The sequence below is a fragment of the Amyelois transitella genome, chromosome 25 (assembly GCF_032362555.1).
Source record: "Amyelois transitella isolate CPQ chromosome 25, ilAmyTran1.1, whole genome shotgun sequence".
In the NCBI taxonomy this organism is placed as follows: domain Eukaryota; kingdom Metazoa; phylum Arthropoda; class Insecta; order Lepidoptera; family Pyralidae; genus Amyelois; species Amyelois transitella.
The window spans coordinates 2,561,955-2,589,460 of record NC_083528.1 but is presented as its reverse complement, the minus strand read 5'-3'; the positions used below and the strand labels follow the sequence as shown (position 1 = coordinate 2,589,460).

The 27,506-nt window shown below is 39.6% G+C and overlaps 1 protein-coding gene across 1 annotated transcript; it reads left to right on the top strand.

The window, feature by feature from the left end:
- The first annotated feature begins 7 nt into the window (after positions 1-7).
- On the top strand, positions 8-27,506 carry LOC106138047 (tyrosine-protein phosphatase 69D). Its single transcript, XM_013339058.2, has 27 exons — positions 8-267; positions 2,087-2,225; positions 3,035-3,306; positions 3,580-4,328; positions 4,748-4,936; positions 5,295-5,401; positions 5,678-5,822; positions 6,421-6,500; positions 7,240-7,377; positions 7,916-8,072; positions 8,524-8,651; positions 9,143-9,273; positions 11,536-11,642; positions 12,098-12,213; positions 12,705-12,849; positions 13,559-13,744; positions 14,952-15,163; positions 15,805-15,908; positions 18,294-18,445; positions 19,515-19,706; positions 20,976-21,125; positions 22,152-22,329; positions 23,144-23,259; positions 23,914-24,045; positions 24,530-24,672; positions 26,115-26,250; positions 27,226-27,506. The coding sequence occupies exons 1-27, from the start codon at positions 159-161 to the stop codon at positions 27,295-27,297; spliced, it is 4,485 nt and encodes a 1,494-aa protein (XP_013194512.2). The 5' UTR covers positions 8-158; the 3' UTR covers positions 27,298-27,506.

The following is a 27,506-nucleotide window of genomic DNA, read 5'->3' as shown; positions in this document are numbered from 1 at the left end:
CATTCCCAGTTGGATTGTTTGTTCGGCTTCGGGTGTCACCCGCTTTGCAATTTTAGTGATAATTTTAGAAATAATCGGTGTAATTGCTGTTTGAAATAAGTAAAAAATGATTTAGGAACTGTGAGATGAATTAATTGGTGCAGTATTGTTTATACTGTATGAGAAAAGCGGCCGCTTCCGCCATGACAATGGCCCATACCGACGGGAAGTGTCCTGCGACACTTGTTCTATATTTTGTGTGTGTTTCGTTGTGTTGTCCAATTTTAGGTAAGTTGTACAATATTTAACATAATTTACATCGTTACACTTTGTTGAGAAGTCTTTAAGAAAAATATACAGACATTGATGCCAACATCGGATACCTGTGTTTCTTTCAGCCGCGTATTTTTTTCAATGTGTCTATGTAAAGAAACGAATCCTTCCTGGTAGCGACACGACACTACATAATCTATTAATTTTATATATATTATTACTAAGATACTGATTTAGAACGTGTTTTACATTTTTCTAGTTATCTGTAGGTATATAGGCAGAAGTTAACTTCATGTTATGTACACTTACACATTTGTTTCTGTATAGTACCTACCATTTTGCAGGCCTGATTCAAAATTTTAATATTCTGGCATCTGATTTCTTATCTGCTTGCAATTTTCGGGCGAAGAATGCAAAGCCACTGCAAATAAATAGGTATTAAGACTCATACTCTGTGCAAAGTGTTAGATGACTTTATTTTCCAAATATTATCATTATTATAGCTGAGTGAAGCCTTTCAGTCCTCTCAAGACTACGTCTATTTCCCTTGCCAGGTAGACAGGGTCAACACCCTGTCTACCTGGCAAGGGAAATAGACGTAATTATATGTATGTATCTTTATTATCATAAAATGTTTCAATACTTTGTAAGGTGCCTCTACACACTTGTAACTGATCTTAATGAAATATTGGGCACATCTAGATTTATAAAGAAAATAGCACCTTTTGTTGCTTGTAATAATTTCAGCAGCGCTAACTATAGACTAGGTTCCGTTCCAGTTTTCATGTAATTTGTTACTGCAGGATCCTTATATCTTGGCAAAGTAGGGGGTCATTTTGATGGTTATTGTCCATTTAGAATAGTTGTCAGCTTTGTGATGCATTATTAATATGTTATTAATTCCCAGTTTGAATAACTGATATTTGTTTTCATAGCTTATAGTCTTCTTTAGGTTTTAATTATGAGCTATTCAATTATAAAAAAACAAGATTTACAGATATATTTAAATAAACAATAAACTAGTTGAGTTACCCTAACACTTGAAAAAATATACATATAAAAGAAATTTATTTTAGGACGGCCTTGTTAGAAAAAATGCAATTAATTAACAAGATAATTTCATAAATTATAATATGCATTCTTTAACATAATATATAACATACTTTTATAAGTTAATAATTTTATATTTATAACTGTCCATCAATCAAGTATGGGAGTGAAAGTTGGGTATGGCAAAAGAAGCATGAAAGCAGAATAAATGCAGTGGAAATGAGAGCGTTAAGGAGTATGATGGGTGTGAAATTGAGTGACAGGATAAGGAACAGCGTGATAAGGGAATGTTGTGATGTGAAAGAAGATGTAGTTACAGGAATAGAAAAGGGTATGTTAAGATGGTTCGGTCATGTGGAGAGGATGAATGAAAGCAGGTTGACTAAGCAGATATACAAGGAGAGTGTGGAGGGAAAGGTCGGAGTGGGAAGACCTAGACGAACGTATCTTGATCAAATTAAGGACGTCCTGGTAAAGGGTCAGGTCAAAAGTACCCGAAACCGCCGAGCTTGTATGAAGAGAGTTATGAATGTGGACGAAGCGAAAGAAGTATGCAGAGATCGTGGCAAGTGGAAAGAGGTAGTCTCTGCCTACCCCTCCGGGAAAGAGGCGTGATTTTATGTATGTATGTGTGTATGTATGTCCATCAATCAATTTCGTTTCTCTTTATGCCATGGCCAGAATTTTAAACCTGAGACCTCCGATGTCACAGACAAGGGTGCTACTGCTGCGCCACAGAGGCGGTCAGATTAAAAGTATGAATTTGAATTATTTTTCATTTCAGCATGGAGTCTGGACATCCAAGTGGCAGTCCAGGGGAAAGTGGCAGAGAATGCCACCTTGGTCTGCAATGTAACACCCCACAACCCGACCATGAATGTTACTTGGAGATTCAATGGAATCAAACTGGAGTTTGGTGACAGGTCAGTATTTTTCAATTGTAGATTAAATTACCACTGAGATTCAAATAGTGACAGGTTGCTAGCTAGCCCATTCCCATAAGAAAAATCCCAAGTTTTATAAGTCTTCAAGTTCAGAAATACTGAAATGAGGAAACTGATTGTGTGGCATATTGCAGTAACAAGGACAATAAGTGTATTGTAGCAACATTTATTTATATTTTAACACTCATACCGCAACTGATAAAGATAAAAATATACACGCAAGTTAAACAACAATTATTGCTCTGTTTTGAAGTGGGTATAATTAACACTTTATCTTATTTTAAAAGATTTCCATCACTAAGCTTACATTGATCAACATCAAGGCAATGAGATTATGACAATCTTGGCTTTTCATTATTTGAAAAAGTTTATTTAATTTTTCAGAAATTCATCAATTTGCAACAGATGGAAATTGGCTAATGCTTGCTTTTTTTAAACTTTAAAATAGGACCATTCTACATCATTCCCATGGATGTCGTAAAAGGCGACAAAGGGTCCTCTTGTACATGATGGGCTGGAAATTTATTCACAACACTATTTAAATCCCAATTTAATCATAAAGCCATACAGCTGAACATGGCCTTTCAGTCTTTTTAAGACTGTTGGCACTGTGTACTCCGTAAAGGATATCGACGTGACTAAATGCGTGTTCGTGAGGGTGTTTTGTTCTATATGCTCATTTATTTAGAAAATGTTTAGTGGGAAATTAAACAATCACTTAAAATCGAAATCAAAAATATTTTTTTTTTAAAGCCCATGAAGTTGTATTAACAATACAGTACTTACAGGATAAAAGAGAGCGTCCGAGAAGAGAACGTGACGAGGGACGAGGACGGAAATCCCATCAAGAAGCAGACCTCAACTGTTGTCTTAACTAATGTGACGTCATCGGACGCCGGGAACTACACGTGCTTGGTGACGGACGGTGACGTCACAGTGGGCAACCACACCCAGGTGCTCGACTTGAAGTTCGAGAGCAAGCTGCTGAACAAGACGAGCGGACCCGTAGAACATAACAAGACTGATACTACGAATTTTGAGCTGTACTGCATTTTTGAAGGTATAATTGTCATTAAAATCATGTCTTCAAGAAAACTTGGTCAATGAGAGCAGAAGATAAAAGAAGACAAGGTTTTTTACAAAAAATTTTTTTTTTAGTTTTGTAGTTAACATAAGCATTTTAAGATACATGCAGTTTTAATAATATATTTTAAATGAATGCCTTGAAAGTCATAGAAACCTTACATTGCTAGAATTTAAACAATTTTTTGTTTTTACTTGTTTAATCACAACTCTGATTAAACCATTATATTCAGTACAAACTTTATTCCAGTATACAAACCACCAAAAGAAGTTCAATGGCGTAAAAAAGATGTAAAGCAAGAACCTTACCTCACTTCATTTCAACAAATCGACATCAAAACTATCAAAACCGTGTACACATTCAACAATAGCGAACCAAAAGATGACAACGAAAACATAAACGGAACGTACATTTGTGAAATAACCGACGAAGATTTTAATAAGACGGTATCTGGAGAAATCGATGTCATAGTGTACGACAAACCTCGAATTGAGATAGGAAATGCAATAGCTATAAGCACGTCTGAAATCTTCATCAATTGGACCGTCCAGAGTAACAATAGAAAGATCAAGAAATACATCATATTGATTTACAATAATGGAACTAAAACGTACACGGATAAACCCACACCAACAAATGCAACTTCAGCTATTATCCGTAACAATATAAAGAAGTCTAAGGAGTACATTATAGAAATAACGGTTTTAACTGATTATGGGACTGATTCGGCCAAATTCCCTCCAGTGACAACACTAGCAGAAGACCCTAGTTACGTCCCAGTCTTGTCTATTAACGGGTTTTCGGCTACTTCTGTTACCCTCGGATTAGGAGATATACCTAATGAAATAGCCAATCTGATACATTACTACAATCTGGAGGCTAGGAAGAAGAGTAACACGGAGAAAAGCGAGCCGTTGACAGCTGTACACATGAGGGATAATAGGAATTTGCCTTATATGTTTGGAAAACTGGATCCATACAGTACTTATATATTTAGGGTAAGTCTTTTCTTATGTTGGAAATAAAATAGGGTTTAATGTTTGCTAAAGGTCGAGTAATTTGGGATAGGTTGTGGAGGTCAGTCATGTCAAAATTTAATTTGCCCAATCCAAGATCATGGTCTTAGACTGTAGCTGGGACAAACACCAGGAGGAAGAAGATAAGATAGTATCCCTTAACACAAGTCTCAGTAGTAGTACAAGTAGATAGGTGTGATGTTGCAAAGAGTTATAATAAATCAAGAAGTTCACAATAAAGCTGCTATAAACATTTCAAGGCATCCCTTAACACAAGTCTCAGTAGTCTAGATAGGTGTGATATTGCAAAGAGTTATAATAAATCATGAAGTTCACAATAAAGCTGATATAAACATATCAAGGAATCCGGAGGAGAAATTAAAATGAAAGTCTACTTCCAGGCGCAGGCTTGCTCCGAATTCGGCGACCTGAAGCGCTGCGGCAACTGGTCCCTGGACAAGGAGGCGGCGACGCTGGACGGCATCCCGGGGGAGCCCAAGAACGTGCGCGTCGTGGAGTGCTCCAGCCGGGTCATGAACATCTCGTGGGAGCCCCCGGACAAACCCAATGCGGAGATCAAGGGGTATACGGTAAGGATTTTTCAGGCCTATTTTGTCATTAGAAGTTTTTTTTTAAATTTAAACTTGAGTGGGTTACACTTGACGTTATTACAAAAATTGAAATTTTTTCATAAACAACTTAATTTAATTTGATACCACGAAATTATAAAAATTCTATTGACAGATCCTACATACATTTTAAATTACATCAATAAATCTGACTGTGCGAATGTTATCCGCGTTACATATAAAAAAATATTTTACCACCAAGTTGATTTTAAGACAATAAGATTTTATTTTATTTTGTACATATTCAAAGGAACATTCCTTAGCTGTTGATGAATCTGTAAAATTATTTTTAAATATACAAGTGTGCATTTTATTTCAGTTGGAACTTACCGGTAACGCGACATACACGGACCGCTACGGAATGAGGAAGGAGGCTATCTGGGGACCGCTCATGAAATTTATGACAAATGAGTCCAAAAGTGTCAGGTAAGCTCTTTGAACGGAAAGAACAGCCTTCTGTATTTCATGACACTATCAACTGAAAACATACGTACAAAATTTTTATTACATTTATATCCCTTGCGCGGTAGACAGAGCTAATAGTTTATAGCTAAATGATGGCATTGAGATTTAAATAGTGACAGGTTGCCAGCTCATCGCCTACAAGAAGAATCTCAAGTTTCTCTAAGCTTAAGCCTTTTCCTAAGTCGGCTTTTGCGACATCCATCCAGGCAGCCCGAAAATAAAATTGTTTTGTATCAGGTTCGACGACCTGCAGCCCAACACCCAGTACACAGTGCGCCTCAGCGCCATGACGCGCATGCGCCGGCGCGGCAAGGAGGAGACGCGCGCCTGCGTCACGCTGCGGGAGCTGCCCGACGCGCCGCCGCGCCCGCGCTGGCGGAAGGTGACTGTGCCGTTAAATCCGTACTAATATTATAAATGCGAAAGTCTGTCTGACTGTCTGTCTGTTCCTCTTTCACGGCCGAACCACTGAACCGATTTTGATGAAATTTGGTATGTATAGGTATAATTTAAGACCCGCGTTCAGACATAGGCTACTTTTTTTTTTTCAAAATCGTCCCCCAAAATACTCAAATGGGGGGGTGAATATGATCTCCATAGCAAGTAACTAGCTGCGCCCTTGGGCTTCGCTCCCGTGAGAATTTCGGGATAAAAACGACTCTATGTGTTATTCTAGGCTATATTCTACCCATGTACTAAATTTCATCAAAGTCTGTCCAGTAGTTTTTGCGTGAAAGAATAACAAACTCCGCAAGTACGCTGACGAAGTCGCGGGTCAACCGGAACATCACGCGGCAACTATTATTAGCGTAGAAATAATGGAAAATGTGAAAAAAACGGGGGAAATTTTTCATCCTCGAGGGCTCCAAGGATGCCCAATATAACTATTTAATTTTATTTGATACTACAATACGACGACATACGATACAATTTGATTGATACTATTCAGTTTTATTTAATTTGAAACTTTTTGTTTTCAGATACAGAACGGCAACTCTTACGTTTTTAAAATGTACCTGCCCAGGATCTCTGAGAGAAACGGCCCCATCTGTTGTTACAGGTAGATTTTAATGACTCGAAGTCATCAGTCATCATCATTACACAAAAAAAAACCGTGTGGTTCCCGGCACCAATACAAAAAAGAATAGGGCCACTCCATCTCTTTCCCATGGATGTCGTAAAAGGCGACCAAGGGATAGGCTTACAAACTTGGGATTGTTTTTTGGGCGGTGGCCTAGCAACCTGTCACTATTTGAATCTTAATTCTAACATTAAGCCAAATAGCTGAATGTGGCCATTCAGTCTTTTCAATACTGCTGGCTCTGTCTACCCCGCAAGGGATATAGAAGTGACCATATGTATGTATGTATGTACAAAAAAAATGTAGATTCGGTTGTATAACAGAATATGTAGCAGCAAAATAAGGCCCTTTAAATATATAATTTAAATGCAACTGTCTCCCAATATTCGGTATAACTATCAAACTATTGTTAACCTCCTTACTTTATTTAGGGAATAAGTGCTTACTCGGTACAAGCTCCATGAACCAAATAGAGTAAACATAGAGCTCAAAAGGGAGTTACAATGTGTAATTACTTGACTAAAGACAAAATCAGGATGAAAAATGAGTAAGTAAGTAAATGCTTCATTGTTCAATAAAGGAGTACATTACAAATATAAAACAGTAGTACACTAAAAAGGCGGGCTTATCCCTAAGTGGGATCTCTTCCAACCAACCTGACATTAAGAGGATCGCGTTCAATATTTACAAAAGTCTACATATTCTCATGTTATTCCAGGGTACACATGATACGCCTCCGTCCACACCAAGAGCTGAAGAACCTGCCACCTACGAAGAACATCAGCATCATCAACTATGAGGAAGCGCACGCGGTACATCCTGTGTTCGGCGCTTACATCACCGATGTTATCACCAAGTAATTGTCATTTTATACATGCATACATACATATAATCACGTCCATATCCCTTGCGGGGTAGACAGAGGCAACAGTCTTAAAAAAACTGATAGGCCACGTTCAGCTGTTTAGCTTAATGATAGAATTGAGATTCAAATAGTGACAGGTTGCTATTCTGTCGCCTAAAGGAAGAATCGCAAGTTTATAAGCCATTCCCTTAATCGCCTTTTACGACATCCATGGGAAAGAGATGGAGTGGTCCTATTCTTTCTTTTCTAATGGTGACGGAAACACACGGCACATTATTATTGTGAGATTTTTAAGTGAAGTGGTTATTGATCACGCCTAATTTGGTGTTGTAAAGATGTCTTGGACTTATTCTACTCTCTTCTCCTGTTTTAATGCTCACTCTTCAGGGTACCTATCTATATATATGAGAATACCTAACTGACTGACGAAACAGCGATAGCTTATCGCGCTATAAAAACAGCGTCGCGCGTGTCGTACTACGGAACTCGATTCGATCGATCGATTCTAATCATCTTTCCCACTTTCCAGCGAGCAGTTCCCGCAGGACTCGGAGCTAGTGCTGGGCGACGGTGTCTCCATCTACAGCCGCGACAGCCCCGCGCTGGCCGGCGCGGAGTGCCGCCGCTGCGTGCTGCGCCCGCGCGGGGAGCCCCGCCGCGCGGGCGACGGCGTCACTCTGGCGCAGGTGTGTATAGACGTGGATCAATGAACCTGACCCCATTGATTCTGAAGGCGTTGTGATCATCATCAAAGAATTTTATCATTATACGAGAATTCACATTTGCTGCTCCCTATAATTTTATAGCTTTTTGCATCTTATGTAGGTTATCTCTTACTGGGTGGATTCAACGGTATCTAAATTACTGGAAGTCCATGTTTAGTCATTACGATGCTTTACTTTTTTTTTCATCCCACACTCCGTCTGCCTTTTTCTCTACGTCTATAATAAATTAATTCGTACGGGATAAATTACACGGATCGAGTTAGCCTCAAAGTAAGACCAATCAGAGAAAGTTCGTTTCTCATCATGCCCTACCCCGGATTCGAACCTGGGACCTACCGTGTCACAGACAATCGTATTGCCGCTGCGCCACAGAGGCCATCTATGATTATAAAATAATGTTTTCTATTGACAGAGCACAACAACGCCAGCGACGACGGCAGAAACGACTCTAGACCCAGACTTTCTGGAAGATTTCACTGCGGAGCCCCCGCCTGAGGCGCCTACAAGGCGGAGGAGGAATTTGGACGTCAGCGATGATAGGTAATAAATTATTAATGTTTTACTAGAGTACACCCGCAGCATGGCTTTGCAAGTAACGTGTATCGTCAGCCCTTAAAAATAGGGGGTGAGTAATACAGAATTAAAGGGACACTAATGAGATTTTGTGACGAGTCAAAAAAAGAGTGCGCTGTTACAGAAGAAAATGGATCTTTCCATGATTCGGCGATGATAACCTGAAGGTTGGTGGGTGCTGGTGAGATAAACCAGTACTCCCGCGGCTCAACGAAGAATACAGTCAAATCCGCTAACCTTAATGTACTTCCAGACCACATAAGGAAACTTTTTACCAAATTTCAAATCTCTATACACAGCTTTTTCAGCTGTGCGTTGATATGTCGCTCAGTGACTTCTTACTTATATTAAGAAGATGTTTGGTCACAACAGCGTACATCTCTTATATCATTTTTATTCGAATATATTGAGATGTTGCATTAAATATTTGCTAAATTCATACTTTCCTCTTGTTGCAGAGACTTCTCGAACAACCAGATACTGAACAAGCATACTGACAATATACACAGAGAAGAAGAGTTCCTCATCGAAGTGAGAGACGGTCCACTTGACTCCGGGTCCAACTACACGATGTTTGTGGAACTGATTGGTGAGTCAATGATTATTTCAGCAAGTACCTCTGGTCCGATTACCCACAATTTCTAAGTGAGAAAGCCCATAGTCTGTTTATCCACAATTTCAAAGTGCGAAATCACTGACTGACCGTGACTTGAACTAGACCAGATTGGAGTCTGGTTACTCATTAGGTTGCCTGAATGCGCATAATTTCTTACGATATTACCCCTCACCATAAGATTTACTGTTTGTAATCAGTCCTACCGTTACTCAAAAAAGTCATTGACACAAATCTATACTTATAATAAATCTGTAGAGAGGTCAATTCTGTACATTGAATATATTTTCAAAATAACTATCCGGGGGTGATTAGTGATCGATACTGATGCCAAAAATGCAATCAGTAAAATTTTTGTCTGTCTGTCTGTCTGTCTGTCTGTCTGTCTGTCTGTCTGTATGTTCTTTATAGAAACAAAAACTACTTGACGGATTTTAACGAAACTTGGTACAGTTATTCTTCATACTCCTGAGCAGGTTATAGTATACTTCTCATTACGCTACAATCAGTAGGAGCAGAGCAGTGAAAGGAAATGTTGGGAAAACGGGAGAAGTTACTTGATTTTTTAAGCTTCCGTCCCGTGTGCAGCCTTAATGGTTAAAGCTACAGCGAAACCATGTATTACGGAAATATTCTAAATAAAATTATTAAAAAAATATCCCACGACAGCATAAGTCTATCTGTTATGGTTGACTCACAATAACACGTGTAATTGCTAATAGCTTAGCAGTTCGGAGATTTCTGATTATAATTCTATACTCTGACGTTTATAATACCAATAACACTTACACTCATTCGTAATTCTTAAAAATTCATATAAATACCTATTCAATAAAAAAAGAAACATCGAAATCGGTGTAGAAACACCAAACTTATACATGAAATGAAATACGCTAATAAGCCATCGCGCGTAAATACTGAATTATTTTTGCGTAACGGTTGCTGCACTCGACGCGTCTCGCGGCGGCAGGGTATAAAAGGGGCGGGAGGCGAGTGCAAGCTTCGTGACCAAGGCAGCCAGGGGAAGACTTCACGCAGTTATCTCCTCCAGCCTCCCCCTGAGGAGGAAGCTCGGGATCTACCAAACGTACGTCAGATCCCGCCTCACGTACGCGGCCCCGGCGTGGTACGCATACTGCTCTGAGACCAACAGGAGAAGACTCAGAGCCCAAGAGAACCAAAGTCTCAGAGCAGTTGTCGGAAACAACCCTGCGCTACGTGAGGAACTCGACGATCTTCAGGGACCTGAAGTGGGAGAACCTAGATGTTTGGGAGGGCGGACGCGTCATCACACAGCCACCTGCACGGCATCGCACCGCTCCACGCACGCCCTCCGGACCGTCGGGTGAAACCCTCTCCTCGCTGCCTTGCGGCAGACGTCGTCGACCAGTGACGACGCCGCCGCCGATGGGAATTCCCAGTGTATGAAGACGTGAAGACCCAGGCCGCCACGGCCGCTCCATCGACCTGCCTACTGTCGTAGGCAGCGATGATGCCATTGAAGAGGGCCAAAAGCCCTGACCAATCTACTCCGACTCCCCTAAGGGAGTGTGGGAAGACCCGACGACGGCAAGATAGTATTGCACAGGCGTTTCAACTTTATTTTCATTTCTTTTTCTTTTGTAAGTTGTAGGTACCTACATAACGTAATAACTCTATTAGAATATTTTTTTTAGTATAAATAGGCACTTAGATTAATCTATACTTAATATTATAAAACTGAAGAGTTTGTTTGTTTGTTTGAATGCGCTAATCTCAAGAACTACTGGTTCGAATTGAAAAATTATTTTTGTGTTGAATAGACCATTTATCGAGGAAGGCTTTAGGCTATATAACGTCTAGCTGCAACTATTAGGAGCGAAGAAGTAATGAAAAATTTGAAAAAAATCGGGGAAGGAGCATCCTTGAGGGCTTCAATGATGTCCAAAATAACTATTCCACGCGGACGAAGTCGCAGGCACAGCTAGTGATAAATAAATATATACGGGTCAGATTGAGCCAGCCTTTAAGTAAGTTCGTGACTTGTGTTACGAGATACTAACCCAACGACACTTTATTTTATATTAAATACTTATACATATAGATAAACCAGGACCTATGTCAATCAGAGAGAGTTCGTTTCTCATCATGCCCTGGCCGGGATTCGAACCGGACCCCCGGTGTCACAGACAAACGCGCTACCACTGCGCCACAGAGGCCGCTATTGAAAGATACTTATCAGTTTAATACTTGTTTCAGCGCCAAATTCCGAAGATTCACTGTACAGTGACTATGTAAATGCCCTAATACCCGCCGCCACGCCGCCGCCGCACACGCCACCTAACATACTGGAAATAGCGCTACAGGTATAAACAAAAATGAACTTTATTTCAATACTATATAGATTTGTTTACTAAACAAATGTGGTGCACACCAAAATTTGCAATAATGTTATAAAATTCCAATTCCATCATTAAGCCATACAGCCGAACGTGGCCTTTCAGTCTTTTCAATGCTGAATGGCCACGCTTTGGCTTTGTCTACACCGCAAGGGATAAAGACGCGATTGTATGTATATTTGAAGACTTCTATGAATTAACTCTTAAGATAAATTTACGTCAGTTCTAAATGTTTCGTCCAATATTCGTTTTGGGTAACAAAATATATACACATTTTTTTAGTGCTCTTCTGCACTTTCTAAGCGCGATATATACGCTTAGGAAGTATGTATGTATGTAATGTATGTTTGTAATGTCAGTCTACTCAAAAAATATCACTCAGTAACCGAAGAATAGCATTTATGCATATCTATTGATTTTAGGTTACATGTGGCGTAGCAGCGTTGGTCCTCGTCTGCATGATAGCGTTCTGCATTCTGCAGACAAGAAGGTCGAGGAAACTGCCCCAAGCGCCTCTGGAGATGAATCCGGTGTTCAGGTAAGTGCGGTGTGGTCAAATATTAGAATCTTTGTCTTTAGGCTTTGTCTTCTTACCGTTTGTCTTTGTTAGATCCTTCTTAGAGAGCGGCCCGTCTTTCTCTGTACTCTTTAGTCCAAAATTTAATATATCATAATATAAACCGAACTGTTAAACCACTGAACCGAACTGCATGAAATTTTTATATATTACATAATATATTCAAAGGTTTAACCAGTTCCAGTGTTTACAGAAAGATTAAAAAAACATGTCTACGAACAAGCTTAAAATTATTGTTGTGACAACTGTGTTTAAAAATTCAACACTGCTTGAATGCGTTACTTGTTTACTATTATTTTGTATTAGATTAAGGCTCATTGTAAGTGAATTTAATTCTTTGTGAGTCAAATAAAGATCTTTAAACCTAACCGCGAAGAGAATCAACAAATAAACAATCAGACTCACTGTGACATTTATGATATCAGTGTGGATAAATGTTGTCTGCCCCGCAGGTACATAGTGGAGCACCTGGTGGGCCGCCAGCCGCTGCTGCCCGCCAGCCCGCCCGACATGCCGCCCATCCCGCGGGAGGAGCTGGCGCGCGCCTACGCCGACCGGCAGCTGGACTCCGACTACGGCTTCCAGAAGGAGTTCGAGGTCAATACAACAATATCCATATCTTTTTTTTAGCCTTTTCAGCGAAAAAATTATCTCTGTTTCGTTTCAGTCATAATAAATTGTTTTTGTTACTGGGACCTAACAGGTCTCCTTATTCATTAAACCCTCAGACACACGAAGGTTTCTATAAGAACAACCATTTTTCAAACTTATTAACCAACTAGCTTTTACCCACAGCTTCGCCTTCGTGAATTTAGCGCCATCAACAAAAAGCGACTAATTTATTTATTTATTATCACACTAAAATTATACGCTACCTAACAAAAAATGCAACGAAATTCGCACCAACTACAAAAAGCCAATGAATTATAACAAAAATCGCCTAATCAATTCTATTATTGAACCAAATAGCTGAGCGTGGCCTATCAGTGTTTCCAAGACTGTTGGCTCTGTCTACCCCACAAGGGATATAGACGTGACCATATGTATGGGTGTATGTATAATCCTCGCTTCTAAATTCAAACATGTTTTGTAAACATGTATGTCTATATCGCCTTTTACACACAACAACATAGCTCGACCAAACGTAATATACCTAAACTGTACTATCTGCTTTGTGTTTTTTTTTTTAATAAAAATAAAAAAAAATAAAAAATCTGCTTTGTGTTGTTTTGTACGTTTTCTCTTATGGTGGCAATAAAGAGTTTCATCTATCTATCTATCTAAACGTGAAACGCGAACGGCGAAGTTGTTGCAGTTGCTTCCTGACTGCTACAGCGACCGCACCACGCACGCGTCCGAGGCGCGCGAGAACCAGCCCAAGAACCGGTACCCCGACATCAAGGCCTACGACCAGACCAGGGTCAAGCTGGCGCAGCTGGACGGCGTCGCCGGCTCCGACTATATCAACGCCAACTACGTCTCCGGGTATAGGGTGAGTTTGTGATGGCATGGATGACGGGTGTGATTACCGTGGTGGTTATTTTTTGATAGGTGATAACCACACGGCACAAGATGAGCATAGTGATATGCTAATATATAAAGCTGAAGAGTTTGTTTGTTTGTTTGAACGCGCTAATCTCAGGGACTACTGGTTCGAATTGAAAAATTCTTTTTTTCATATGTTTGTTCTGGAAGGTGCACTCTAGTACAAATATATAAAAAAAATAGGGTAGTGCTAAAAATTGTTTGAATTTCCGGTACCGCGGGAAATGCGGGAAAGCCTCTGATAAACATTCCAAATGTCAAATCTCTAGACCCAACATTTTGAGCTGTGCCTAGATGAGTCAGTCGATCAAATCAATTTTTTTTTCATCATTATAGAATATTTCGAATTTCACTTAATAATAGTCACATCTTTTGGCTTCACAACATTGATTGACGTCGAATAAATTACTCAAAGCTAAATTTAGTACCCTTCCAAAGCGTCGGTGCAGAAGAAGCGGTAACAAACTGTCAATGTTCTCTGTTATATATCTAAATTATTAGAATAAGAAAGAATAACATTGAGATTAGTTGCTGTTTGATTAGTAAATATATATATATATATATTATTTGCAAATCCTATAAATAGTACCTTATGTTGTCTAATCTCTCTTTCTGTCCTATGCTTGCAAGGACCCTTCGGAGCCTAACAAGGTATAGCATGCTGCATAGTTCCTTCAGTGCATAATCTTCATTAATGTGATATTTGAAAATAAATTTCCAATGCATAACAAATTTAACGCTTAATAATTACATATGACCTCACCAATCCATTTGTTAGTTTTATGTTTATTCTGCTTATGCATGTCCGTAAATATTTTTTATTTTATTTATTATATGATCTGTCGTACCTCTTCTTCCTCCTGGCTTTAGTTCCAGTTGCATCCTCATCACTCTGTAGAGGAGCCAGATGGAATGAAGACTAACCAAGGGCTAATTTGCCAAGTTCAGAATAATTATCCAGCATTTTTATCATCAACAATCTAAGAACATGTACATGTGATTTTTTTTGCTTAATTATCTAAGGCTCTGTTTATCCCATATGGTATTAAACGTAGCTAGCTATAATACATTCTGAAACAGTTCTCATAAAATACGGTCGAATTGAGAAACCCCCTCCTTTTTTGAAGTCGGTTAAAAATATTTCGTTTCGCCAGGAACGCAAACAATTCATCTGCGCCCAAGGGCCCACAGAGACGACCGTGAACGACTTCTGGCGCATGATCTGGGAGCACGGCCTGGAGCTCATCGTGATGCTGACGAACCTGGAGGAGTACTCCAAGGTGAAGTGCAGCAAGTACTGGCCGGACGAGCTGCGCGGCTCCAGGAACTTCGGCAGCATCACCGTGCACCATGTCGATGAGAAACGGTGAGAAATTTTTTTTTGGTTACAATCTCATTTCTACTAAGACATTTCATTATAAGCATTGGATTATTTATGGATGGGTCTATGATTTCTACCGTAGTGGAAATGGCTTCAGTATCAGATAATTTTTAAATGGAAATGCTGAGAAATGTTTGTCTTCTAGATGTTTTAAGCGTTTAATCTATTATTGTCGTGGATTGTATGTAAATTATTTTTGGTCATGTCTACTACAGAACAGAAGCTTTCGAGCACAGAAGAAAGTTTTGTATTAATACAGCTTCTTCTTCTTAAATTTAAGAGCTAACTCTTGTCGATGGAGTAAAGTGGCTCCACTTTCCTCCATTATGTAATTTTATTGTAACCCTACTTCAAAAAGTGAGCCAGCTCGCAATTCAACTGTTTTTTCGTCTTAATAATCTAGGTGTAAACGTTGAAAAGGCAAGGCGAAATTTTCTTGATCTAATCAAAGACTGTCCTGAAAGGTCAGGTCAAGAGTATCCTAAACCATTTTGCATAAAAAAAGGATGTGGGTACAGCAGAAATGCTTGTGCGAAGTGTAAAGATGTACTCTGCTTACCTCTTAGGGAAAAAAAATGTAGAACTATTTATGATATTTTAAATAACAAAAAAATATATTGTTTCAGTTATTCCGACTATATAGTCCGTGAGTTGCGGATCACCAAGGCGCCTACGAATTCTGATGGACAACCGATTGTTGAGAACAACGGCATCGCTAAGAGGAATGGAGGTAAAAATCTAGATTACCTCTGTGGCGCAGCGGTAGTACTCTTGTCTACACCGGAGGTCCCGGGTTCGAATCTCGGCCTGGGGCATGATGAGAAAAGAACTTTCTCTGATTGGCCTGCGTCTTGAATGTTTATCTATATAAGTATAAGTATTTATTATAAAATATAGATGGATTTGTTAGCAGCAAAAGCTAACTTAAGAATGCAAGAGGTTATAGATGAAGATGTGAATGAAGCACGTAAGGAATATAAGAAGGTGAAGGATCTGGTTAAGAAAGCTGTGATTAGAAAGAAAGAAGAGTATAAAGAGGATTTTGATAAAAGGCTATCAGAAGACTTTCAGTCAAATCTGAAAGTATTCTGGAAATCCGTAAGGTCAGCCCGAGGAAATACTATAACCAGAGAGCTGACTAGGATCAGATGCCAGGATGGTAGCGTTGTGAAAGGAGAAGAATGTGTACTAAAGATATGGAAGGACTATTTTGAAAGTTTATTTGAAAAAAAGGAAGGAAATAAGAAAGATTTCTGCTATAGCGAAGAAAAAGAGAATGAGATGGAAGGCGAAATTGAAATGTTCGAAATTGTGGAAGCACTTAAGAGTATGAAAGCGGGAAAGGCTGCTGGGTGTGATAGAGTGTCGGTCGAGATGCTTAAAGCAGGAAAAGGCGTAGTAGCTAGTCAGTTGTACTGCCTTTTCAATTTGTGTTGGAGAAGCGGCCGAGTACCAAAAGATTGGTGTAAGGCTGTTATCGTGCCACTTTACAAAGGAAAAGGGTCACAGCTGGACTGCAAAAATTATCGTGGTATAAGCCTGCTTAGCGTCGTCGGCAAATTGTATGCTAAGGTATTGATTAATAGAGTCAGGAATGAAACTGATGACAAAATATGGGATGCTCAAGCGGGATTTCGAAAGGGAATGGGATGTACTGATCAGGTCTTTTCCTTGCGGTGCATAGCCGAAAAGTTTTTGGCCAAGAGTCAAAAAGTCTATTGCACATTCGTAGATCTGGAAAAGGCCTATGACAGAGTTGAGAGGAATGAATTGTGGTCAGCACTTTCTATGCATGGGGTGAGCAGTCTCTTAATACGAGCACTGAAATCCTTATATGAGGATTCGAGTGCTTGTGTCAGGATAAACGGAGCGCACACTGAGTGGTTTAAGATTGAGAAAGGCGTTAGGCAAGGATGTGTTGCGTCACCGTGGCTGTTCAACCTATTTATGGATAGCTGTTTGACAGATTTGAAAGAGTCTAAAAGTGGATTAAGGATGAATGAGTTACTCGTCAAATGTCTGCTCTATGCCGACGATCAGGTTATACTGGCGTCATCAGCGGAGGAGTTACAGGAGATGGTAAACTGTATGCATGAAGCTTTAAAAGAGAAAGGAATGAAAGTGAACGTAAGTAAAACTAAAACACTGGTTTTTGAAATGGAGAAAGAAATGACAGCATGTAATATTTTGATTGGAGGAGAAAAAGTGGAGCAAGTGAAAGAGTTTGTATATCTAGGATCAAAGTTTACATCAGATGGCAAGTATGATAGTGATATTGAAAGGAGAGTGAACGCGGGGAACATGGTGAATGGAGCTTTGCATGCCTTTATGAGCAGTCAGAAACTATCCAAAAAGGCTCGACTGGCTGTGCACAGGGGCGTGTTGGTCCCGACATTAATGTATGGGAGTGAAAGTTGGGTATGGCAAAAGAAGCATGAAAGCAGAATAAATGCAGTGGAAATGAGAGCGTTAAGGAGTATGATGGGTGTGAAATTGAGTGACAGGATAAGGAACAGCGTGATAAGGGAATGTTGTGATGTGAAAGAAGATGTAGTTACAGGAATAGAAAAGGGTATGTTAAGATGGTTCGGTCATGTGGAGAGGATGAATGAAAGCAGGTTGACTAAGCAGATATACAAGGAGAGTGTGGAGGGAAAGGTCGGAGTGGGAAGACCTAGACGAACGTATCTTGATCAAATTAAGGACGTCCTGGTAAAGGGTCAGGTCAAAAGTACCCGAAACCGCCGAGCTTGTATGAAGAGAGTTATGAATGTGGACGAAGCGAAAGAAGTATGCAGAGATCGTGGCAAGTGGAAAGAGGTAGTCTCTGCCTACCCCTCCGGGAAAGAGGCGTGATTTTATGTATGTATGTATGTATGTATGTATAAAATATAGTATCGTTGTGTTAGTATCTCGTAACACAAGTCTCGAACTTACTTCGAGGCTAACTCAATCTGTGTAATATATTTATTTATTTATTGCATTTAATAACTTATCTTAAAAAAAAACCTTAAATTAAGTGGATAATGCTGATAAAGAAATTAAGAAAATTTAAATAGGAAAATAAATCTGTTCTTCACGTATATGATGTATTAATTCCAAGTTTTGTTTGTAGATTGCGGCGGCGCAGGGTCCGGCTCGGACACAGCGCCCACGTCCCCCCGCGAGGGCAAGGGGGAGTCCCGGCTGGTGAAGCAGTACCACTTCCTCATGTGGAAGGACTTCGCGGCTCCTGAACATCCACACTCCATACTCAAGTTTATAAAGGTAAAATATAATTTTTCTCTGACCAATTCGTTCATGTAGATATGAAGTTTTTTTTTTTATTTACTCTACAAATGTTTCTCTTGATATGCATCAACTGCTAATAATTTTCGAATTACTGAGAAACCGAAATTTCATGTTTCTACGATTTAGTTTTGATGTGTGCTATGTTGATGATCTAAATAATGACAGAGATTTAAGATATAGTCTTATATGCTCGAGACTAGATACAGTAATGCGATATACATGGAAAAGTACATCAATTTCAATACCTCTATGATATGCATATCGTCTGTTATTTTCGTTTTACATTGTAATAAATATACATATATATAGTAACGTCGACATCCCTTGCGGGGTAGACAGTGCCGTTACTGAAAAAGATTGAAAAGCCATATTCAGCTGTATGGCTAAATGAGATGGATTTGAGATTTTCAGATTGAATTTTCAACGCGTCAACGAAGCTTTTACACCTTCTACGATCAAAAGTTTCGGTTGTGTCACTGATCATCACTCAATAACAAGAGTTTCTACATTAACTGTTTTATAAATTCCATATATGGATTGAAAAAAGAATTAAACCACTCCATATCTTTTCCATTGATGAAAAAGGCGACTAAGGCTAGGATTAGAAACTTGGCATTCTTTTTTTAGGCAATGGGCTAGCAACCTGTCACTATTTGAATATCAATACTATCAAAGAGCCAAACAGTTGAACGTTCCAATCAAACTTTTGAAAATTGTTGGCTTGGTTTGCCCCGCAAGGTATATAAACGTGATTATATATCACATGTATATATGTAATGTCAACTTTTTAAAAAATAGAAAAGTGATTTAGACGTGATTATATATATATGTGTATGTCGATTGTGCCTGAAATGTGAAATGGCTTACAAACTTGGGATTCTTTTTTTAGGCAATGGGTTAGCAACCTGTTTCTATTTGAATCTCAATTCTATCATTAAGTCAAATAGCTGAGCGTGGCCTATCAGTCTTTTCAAGACTTTTGGATCTACCCCACAAGGGATATAGACCTGACCATATGTATGTATGTCGATTGTGACCAATTCAGCGCGTGAACGAGGCGTGGGCGGGCATGGTGGGGCGGCCGGCGGTGGTGCACTGCTCGGCCGGCGTGGGCCGCACGGGCACGCTGGTGGCGCTGGACTGCCTGCTGGAGCAGCTGCGCGCCACCGGCCACGCCGCCGTCTTCAACACCGTCTGCGAGCTCCGCCGCCAGAGGAACTTCCTGGTGCAGTCGCTGGTATGCGGATCAATCAATATCTATATTATATCTATAGCCGTGTGCGGTTCCCGTGCACCGATACAAAAAAGAATAGGACCACTCCATTTCTTTCCTATGGATGTCGTAAAAGGCGACTAAGGGATTTAGGGCTTACAAACTTGGGATTATTTTTTAAGGCGATGGGCTAGCAACCTGTCACTGTTTGAATCTCAATTATATCATTAAGCCAAATAGCTGAACGTGGCCATTCAGTCTTTTCAAGACTGTTGGCTCTGTCTACCCCGCAAGGGGTATAGACGTGACCATATGTATGTAAATATCTATATATGAGGCAAAAAGAGGTCAAAAGTACCCGAAACCGCCGAGCTTGCATGAAGAGAGTTATGTGTGTGGATGAAGCGAAGGAAATATGCAGAGATCGTGGCAAGTGGAAAGTGGTAGTCTCTGTCTCTCTCTCTCCGGGAAAGAGGCGTTATTTTATGTATGTATGAGGCAATAAGCTTAGATTGAGTTAGCGCCAAAGTAAGTTTCTATATTTTACTAGCTGTGCCCGCGACTTCGTCCACAAGGAATAGTTACTTTTTGGACATCATTGAAGCCCTCAAGGATGTATAATTTTCCCCGTTGTTTTCACTTATTCCATTATTTCTTTGCTCCTCATAGTTGCAACGTGATGTTATATAGCCTAAAGCCTTCCTCGATAAATGGTCTATTCAACACAAAAATAATTTTTCAATTCGAACCAGTAGTTATTGAGATTAGCGCGTTCAAACAAACAAACAAACAAACTCTTCAATTTTATAATATTAGTATAGATAATAAATTCTCTCTTATATCTCTGCGCGTGTCCCGGTTGCACCCTCCACAGAAGTGTTTCGGGGCCCGGGGTCCGCCTTCCGACATTTCTCTGTCCATTTGGTCCGGTTATCGGTGTCCTCGGATTTCAGTACATTGGCTCGCGTATCATCTTTTGCGACGTCCAGCCACGATCGTTTCGGCCTGCCACTTCTACCCGTGCTCGACGGCAGCGGTATTTTATAATAAAAACTTATACTTAAATAGATAAATATCCGAGAATTTTGGTTCAGTAGCGAGTACAGCAACAAAAAGACGTTTCAAGTTTGTCAACCTTTTTCAGTACCTAATGAAATTGACCATAGATCATCACCTAAAAGAACACTGAACGGAAAAAACTGGCGGAACGAGAAACAATTGTCACGTGTTTTTTCATAATTTCTGAATTGAATTGAACATAATAAAAATAATAAAATATTTCCATCTCCACAGAAACAATACGTGTTCGTGTACCGTGCGCTGGTGGAGTACGCGCATTATGGCGACACGGAAATTCCGGCTTCTCGCCTGAAGGCGTCCATCGACCGCCTGAGGAACACGCCAGAGGGCGCTGACAAATGTCTCATGGAAGTAGAGTTTGAGGTATGTTTATTAGTTCAACCGCCGAGCTTGCATGAAGAGAGTTATGCAATGCATGTGGATGAAGCGAAGGAAGTATGCAGAGATCGTGGCAAATGGAAAGAGGTAGTCTCTGCCTACCCCTCCGGGAAATAGGCTTGATTTTATGTATGTATGTTATTAGTTCATAGCTTTAGGAACAAAACATGTTTGAATTTAGAAGCGTGGATTATGGCAGAAGAATACTAGACATTTAGATTACAAGTACCCGTTAGAAGGCGTAAATCGACCCACTGAGAAACATTCCAAAGAGCTTACAAATGTCTCATGGAGGTTGAATTCGAGGTTTTTATTCCATTTTTTATATTATAAATTAATACGATAATATTTGACGGCCTCTGTGGCGCAGCGGTAGTACGCTTGTCTGTGACACCGGAGGTCCCGGGTTCGAATCCCGGCCAGGGCATGATGAGCAAAGAACTTTTTCTGATTGGCCTGGGTCTTGGATGTTTATCTCTATAAGTATTTATTATAAAATATAGTATCGTTGAGTTAGTATCTCGTAACACAAGTCTCGAACTTACTTCGAGGCCAACTCAATCCGTGTAATTTGTCCCGTATATATTATATATTAAATACATTATGACATCAAACCATCCGAAGCTGTCTCGTGACGTTCGTAGGAATTTCCAAAAAAAAAACATATTGGAAGCTCATGTTATCATGACAGATATCAATTCAATTCTTTCATTGGTTCTTACTGCGACTGTTTATAAAAAAGTATCGTTAAAAACTGGCTTTATTCTGTCCTAACTGTAATCCAACTCGGAAATCTTGGGACCCTAAACCATATACTATAACCGTATAATCTTCCCATGGTTGCAATTCTACTTGTGAAGTCTTGTAATTAGCAATCGCATTATATTATTATTACTTATATATATCATATAAATTAGACTGTAAGCCTTCCATTAATAAATAAATAAATAAAAAAGTATAGTTTAAGGCACTAACAGTAAAATCCGCTAATCATTCACCAAATGTTTTCAGAAAATGATAAACAGTCCAGTGGCCGAGCCCGTGAAGTCTTGCGCGGCCGGCGCCGGGGACGAGGTGCGCGCCAAGAACCGCAGCCAGGACTACCTGCCCTACGACCGGAACAGGGTCATACTCACCCCCATACCGGGGAGGGACTTCTCTACTTACATCAACGCTTCGTTCATTGAAGGCAAGTGAGAGGGGAATTGGACTACTCGCATTTTTGATGGCGTTTCAAGCGGTGACAGGAAAAAGTGGGGGTGAAAAGACTAGTGGCGGCCTCGGAGTTTTGGATTTTATACATCAACGCTTCGTTCATTGAAGGCAAGTGAGAGGGGAATTGGACTACTCGCATTTTTGATGGCGTTTCAAGCGGTGACAGGAAAAAGTGGGGGTGAAAAGACTAGTGGCGGCCTCGGAGTTTTGGATTTTATACATCAACGCTTCGTTCATTGAAGGCAAGTGAGAGGGGAATTGGACTAATCGCATTTTTGACTGCGTTTTAAGCGGTGACAGGAAAAGGGGGGTGAAAAAACTAGTGTCGCCCTCGGAGTTTTGGATTTTAGATAAGCGTGTGGTGGGGTCGCGGTTAAAAAATATAGCGGTAATCATATATCCAAGTTTATATTTTCTTTAACGAACTTCTTGCGTGAAAGTCTTACGTCTGAAAATGTAATAATAAATGATGGATTTATTAGGATTTACTTTAACTATGACCGGATACAACAAAAACTGGAATTACAGAGAGAGCGGAAGTAAGTTGTCACAGATAAAATAAAAGTATTTGTGTTGCCAGGAAGGCGCCAAATTTAAATTACACCATAATAAAAAATAACCACGTTAAAAATTCTTAGGGTATTAAAATTACTAATTCAAAAATATCTGTCAACTTTTTATTTATGAAATAAAGCTTTGTTATTTTATCGTAATATTTGTTTCGCATATTGCGCCAAAATTACAACTTGCGGCATAAATAATAACGTTTTGATTTTTTATTCCCTCAGCGTACGACAACTCGGAAGGTTTCATCATCACACAAGATCCTTTGCCAAACACGATAGCTGATTTCTGGCGGATGGTGTGTGAACACAATGTGTCCACTATCGTCATGCTCAGCGAGGTAAATAACCATTAGTTAATAATCAATACTAATATTATAAAGCTGAAGAGTTTAGTTTGTTTGAACGCGCTTATCTCAGGAACTACTGGTTCGAATTGAAAAATTGATTTTGTGTTGAATAGAGGACCATTTATCGAGGAAGGCTTTTAGGCTATATAACATCACGCTGCAACTATAAGAAGCAAAGAAATAATGGAAAATGTGAAAAAAACTGGGAATATTATTTATCCTTGAGGGCTTCAATGATGCCCAAAATAACTATTCCACGCGGACGAAGTCGCAGGCATAACTAGCAGAGATATAAACGTCCTCTAGTTGATAAAATTCGTATGGATGGATAGAAATAGATACAATTTTTCTATTTCCCCGGCGCCAATACAAACAACAATAGGACCACTCCATCTCTTTCCCATGGATGTCGGTAAAGGCGACTAAGGGATAGGCATACAAACTTGGGATTATTTTTTAGGCGTTGGGCTAGCAACCTGTCACTATTTAAATCTCAATTCTATCTTAAAGCCTGCGAGCTGAACGTGGCCTATCAGTCTTTACAAGACTGTTTTCTCTGTCTACCCCCACAAGGGATATAGACGTGATTATTTATGCGTATATATGTATGTTCTCCTAATGATTCAATTAAATCTCCACATTCAGCTGGGCGAAGGCAAGTGTCCGAGATATTGGGACGATGGAACGGCGCAGTATGACAACATCTCGGTGCAGTACGAGGAGAGCGAGTCCTGTCCGTACTACACGCGGCGGCAGTTCAGGCTCACTGATACCAGGGTGAGTGGCATCTACATATATATCACTACATAGTTTAAAACTATGTAGTGATATATATGTTTTTAAATTCTTTATTTTACTAGCAAAGTAAACAATAGTGCCGTGTGGTTCCCGGCGCCAATAAAAAAAGAATTGGACCACTCCATCTCGTTCCCATGGATGTCGTAAAAGGCGACTAAGGGATAGGCTTATAAACTTGGGATTCTTTTTTTAGGCGATGGGCTAGCAACCTGTCACTATTTAGATCTCAATTCTATCTTAAAACAAAACGTGGCCTAACAGTTTTTTCAAGACTGTTGGCTCTGTCTACCCCGCAAGGGATATAGACGTGATTATATGTATGTATGTCAATGTTTAGGATATACTGTTACAATATATGTCATTGGGTTTTAATCCCTTATTTTACTAGTATAGTATCCAATACGGCCACTATTTAATGAAATAATGCCATGAAGAGTAACGGGAGCCGTGTATGTTGTTGCAGAGCGGCGAGACGCACGCCGTGCGGCAGCTGCAGTACCAGGGCTGGCCCACGGCGCCCGGCCACGTGCCCGAGGTCACGCGCGGCCTGGCCGAGCTGGCCGACGCGCTGCCGTCCGCCGCCGGCACCACGCTGCAGCACTGTCTGTGAGTCCGCAACACCACACACAAATCTATACTTATATTATAAAGCTGAACAGTTTGTTTGAAATAGCTGAACGTGGCCCATCAGTCTTTTCAAGACTGTTGGCTCTGTCTACCCCGTAAGGGATACAGACGTGATCATATGTATATAGTTTTTTTTAATTTAGTAAAAACAATGAATACTTGATAGAAGACTTTTATTGAAATGTATAGAAACTTTACAAAAGGCAGCACACACAATTATTTTAAGAACAGTATCCTCAGTGTTACCAGCATACAAATATAAAAAAATAACACACGCCTATTACATTGTTACCAACAAGTTTGTTTGTTTGAACGCGCTAATCTCAGGAACTACTGGTTCCAATTGAAAAATTATTTTTGCGTTGAATAGACCAATTATCGAGGAACGCTTATGGCTATATAACATCACGCTGCAACTATAAGGAGCAAAGAAATAATGGATTATGTGAAAAAAAAAATGGGGAAAATTATTCATTCTTGAGGGCTTCAATGATGACCAAAATAACTATTCCACGCGAACGAATTCGCGGGGCACAGCTAGTGTTTCTTTATTTAGCGCACCGACAGCCGATGTGAATGTGACGTGCGCATTTGTACGCAACATAAGTCAATTCTGATTGCTTGACCAGTTGCAGGGGTAAAACCAGCGTGTTATGGGTAACAATCCAAATCAATAGGTACTAAGAAATATAAGTAGGTAATAAGAAATCATTAGGTACAATAATTTTGACAGTTAGAAAAATAATGTGCGCAATATGCAGGCAAGCAAATTAAACACAATAAAAAAAAATTGAAGTGTCTCCCCCACACACATAGAAATAAATAAGTTGATATCTAAACAAGGCGTGGTCAACGTGCTAAAGTTAAGACTCAGGAATCTCAATTTCCAGCCCCAGCAGAAACTTGTATAAAAGAAGACTGCTGCCTGTCTAGCGGTGATAGTAGCTAACCCAATGGGAGAATTCCTAACCGTTTCCCCCATCCTCAGCTCTGAGTAAGAGCACAAAGTGTGCATTTCACCATGATCATGGATTGGTTAAGTCAGGTTTTATCGGTGTTATTTGAAAGAGATGGAAGGGAATGGAAAAAATATGTCCGTAATAAGATCTGGATATATCAACAAAGGCGTGATTTCAATTATTCTTTATTGTATCAATTATAATTTGTAAAGTAAAATATATTTTTATTTTTATATTATGTATGTGTTTTTTCTAAATTATTTTGTAGTGTACAATCTTAATCAGTTTTTGTATAATTCCGTACCAAAAGAAAGCAATGAATTCAATTAAATTATTTTTTATATCTAATTATTTCCAGTTATGGCATAGAGCGGACATCGCTATTCATACCTCTCCTAACCATTTGACCTTAACCAATAGAATTAACTCTACATCAAGTTGTTTTTTTCTCACAATTTCCAGTTACGGCACAGAGCGGTCGTCGCTGTTCGTGGCGCTGTGCATCCTCATCAGCCAGCTGCGCACGGAGCGCCGCGTGGACGTCAACTGCGTCGCCAGGAAGGTCAGGGCGCAAAGGAACGGCACCATAGACACTTTCGTGAGTCCTTATATACATATATATATATAAAATATATATCTGATATCTTTCTAATATATTTGTTATACTTATATTGCCGTGTGGTTCCCGGCACCATTAGAAAAGAAAGAATAGGACCACTCCATCTCTTTCCAATGGATGTCGTAAAAGGCGAATAAGGGATAGGCTTACAGACTTGGGATTCTTTTTTAGGCGATGGGCTAGCGACCTGTCACTATTTGAATCTCAATTCTATCATTAAGCCAAACAGCTGAACGTGGCCAGTCAGTCTTTTCAAGACTGTTGGCTCTGTCTACCCCGCAAGGGTTACAGACGTGACCATATGTATGTATAAAATTCTCGTGTCACAATGTGCGTTCCCGTATAGACTGTTCCGAAACGGCTTGACCGATTCTCGTGAAATTTTGTAAGCTTATATTGAGCATCTATTTTTTATACCCCTTAGTGATAAGGGTTGTCCACTATTAACATTTTTTTTAAACTAGAAATTACTTTTAAATAATTTATATGGCAAAACAACGTTTGTTTTTAAGAGAATCGTGTTGCTGAAATTTATAAAAAAACTAAAATGTAATAACCGTTTAAATCGCGCGATTTGTAAAACTATCGCTGTTTGTTTTCTGGGTCAGGTTCATAGTCAAAAAGCGCTTCTCGTGTTCCAGATAGGTGAAAGTCTAACATGGACTAAAATATAATAACCAAATGTTGTGAAACCAAAAGATATGACAATTATTAAGTGCCCATAATAATGAATAAAAAATTTAAATTTGAATTGTCATTTGTAATTCAGTTTGGCAGTTACAAATTCCCGTTTCCTGTCTAACGTGTAACGGGACAGCGATAGTTTATTGCGCGATAAAAATAGCGTCGCGCGTGTCATGCTACGAACGCTGGTAGAGGAGGAACTATAATATATCAACTGTCATTTGTTATTCCAACTGGTATTATGTTATAAATGGAAATCTCTTTCCACAGTTGCAGTATGAATTCCTCCACCGTGCCATACTCAACTATGCGGAACTGCACAATCTTCTAGAAGACAGTTAAGCAGCCGCCAGGGGGCGCTGGTGACTTGTTGATAATACAGAAGAATCACGGAATTATTGATGGAAACTTTTGGGTAATGTTATTCAGGGCGATCACGCAGGATTTGATGGTACTATTCATAAATAATACAGGTGTTAAGCCCGCACGTAACGTAAACCTTTATTTTATCTCAGACGTTTCGAATCATCAGTGAATTTTTGGGTTAATTT

What these genes read in the sequence shown, in the direction of transcription:
- LOC106138047 (XM_013339058.2), top strand. Translation starts at nt 159, where the DNA reads ATGAGAAAAGCGGCCGCTTCCGCCATGACAATGGCCCATACCGACGGG. An exon ending in ACAGTACTTATATATTTAGG is followed by an intron (nt 4,329 to 4,747) that starts GTAAGTCTTTTC and finishes GTCTACTTCCAG; the next exon opens with GCGCAGGCTTGCTCCGAATT. An exon ending in ACGGCACCATAGACACTTTC is followed by an intron (nt 26,251 to 27,225) that starts GTGAGTCCTTAT and finishes CTCTTTCCACAG; the next exon opens with TTGCAGTATGAATTCCTCCA.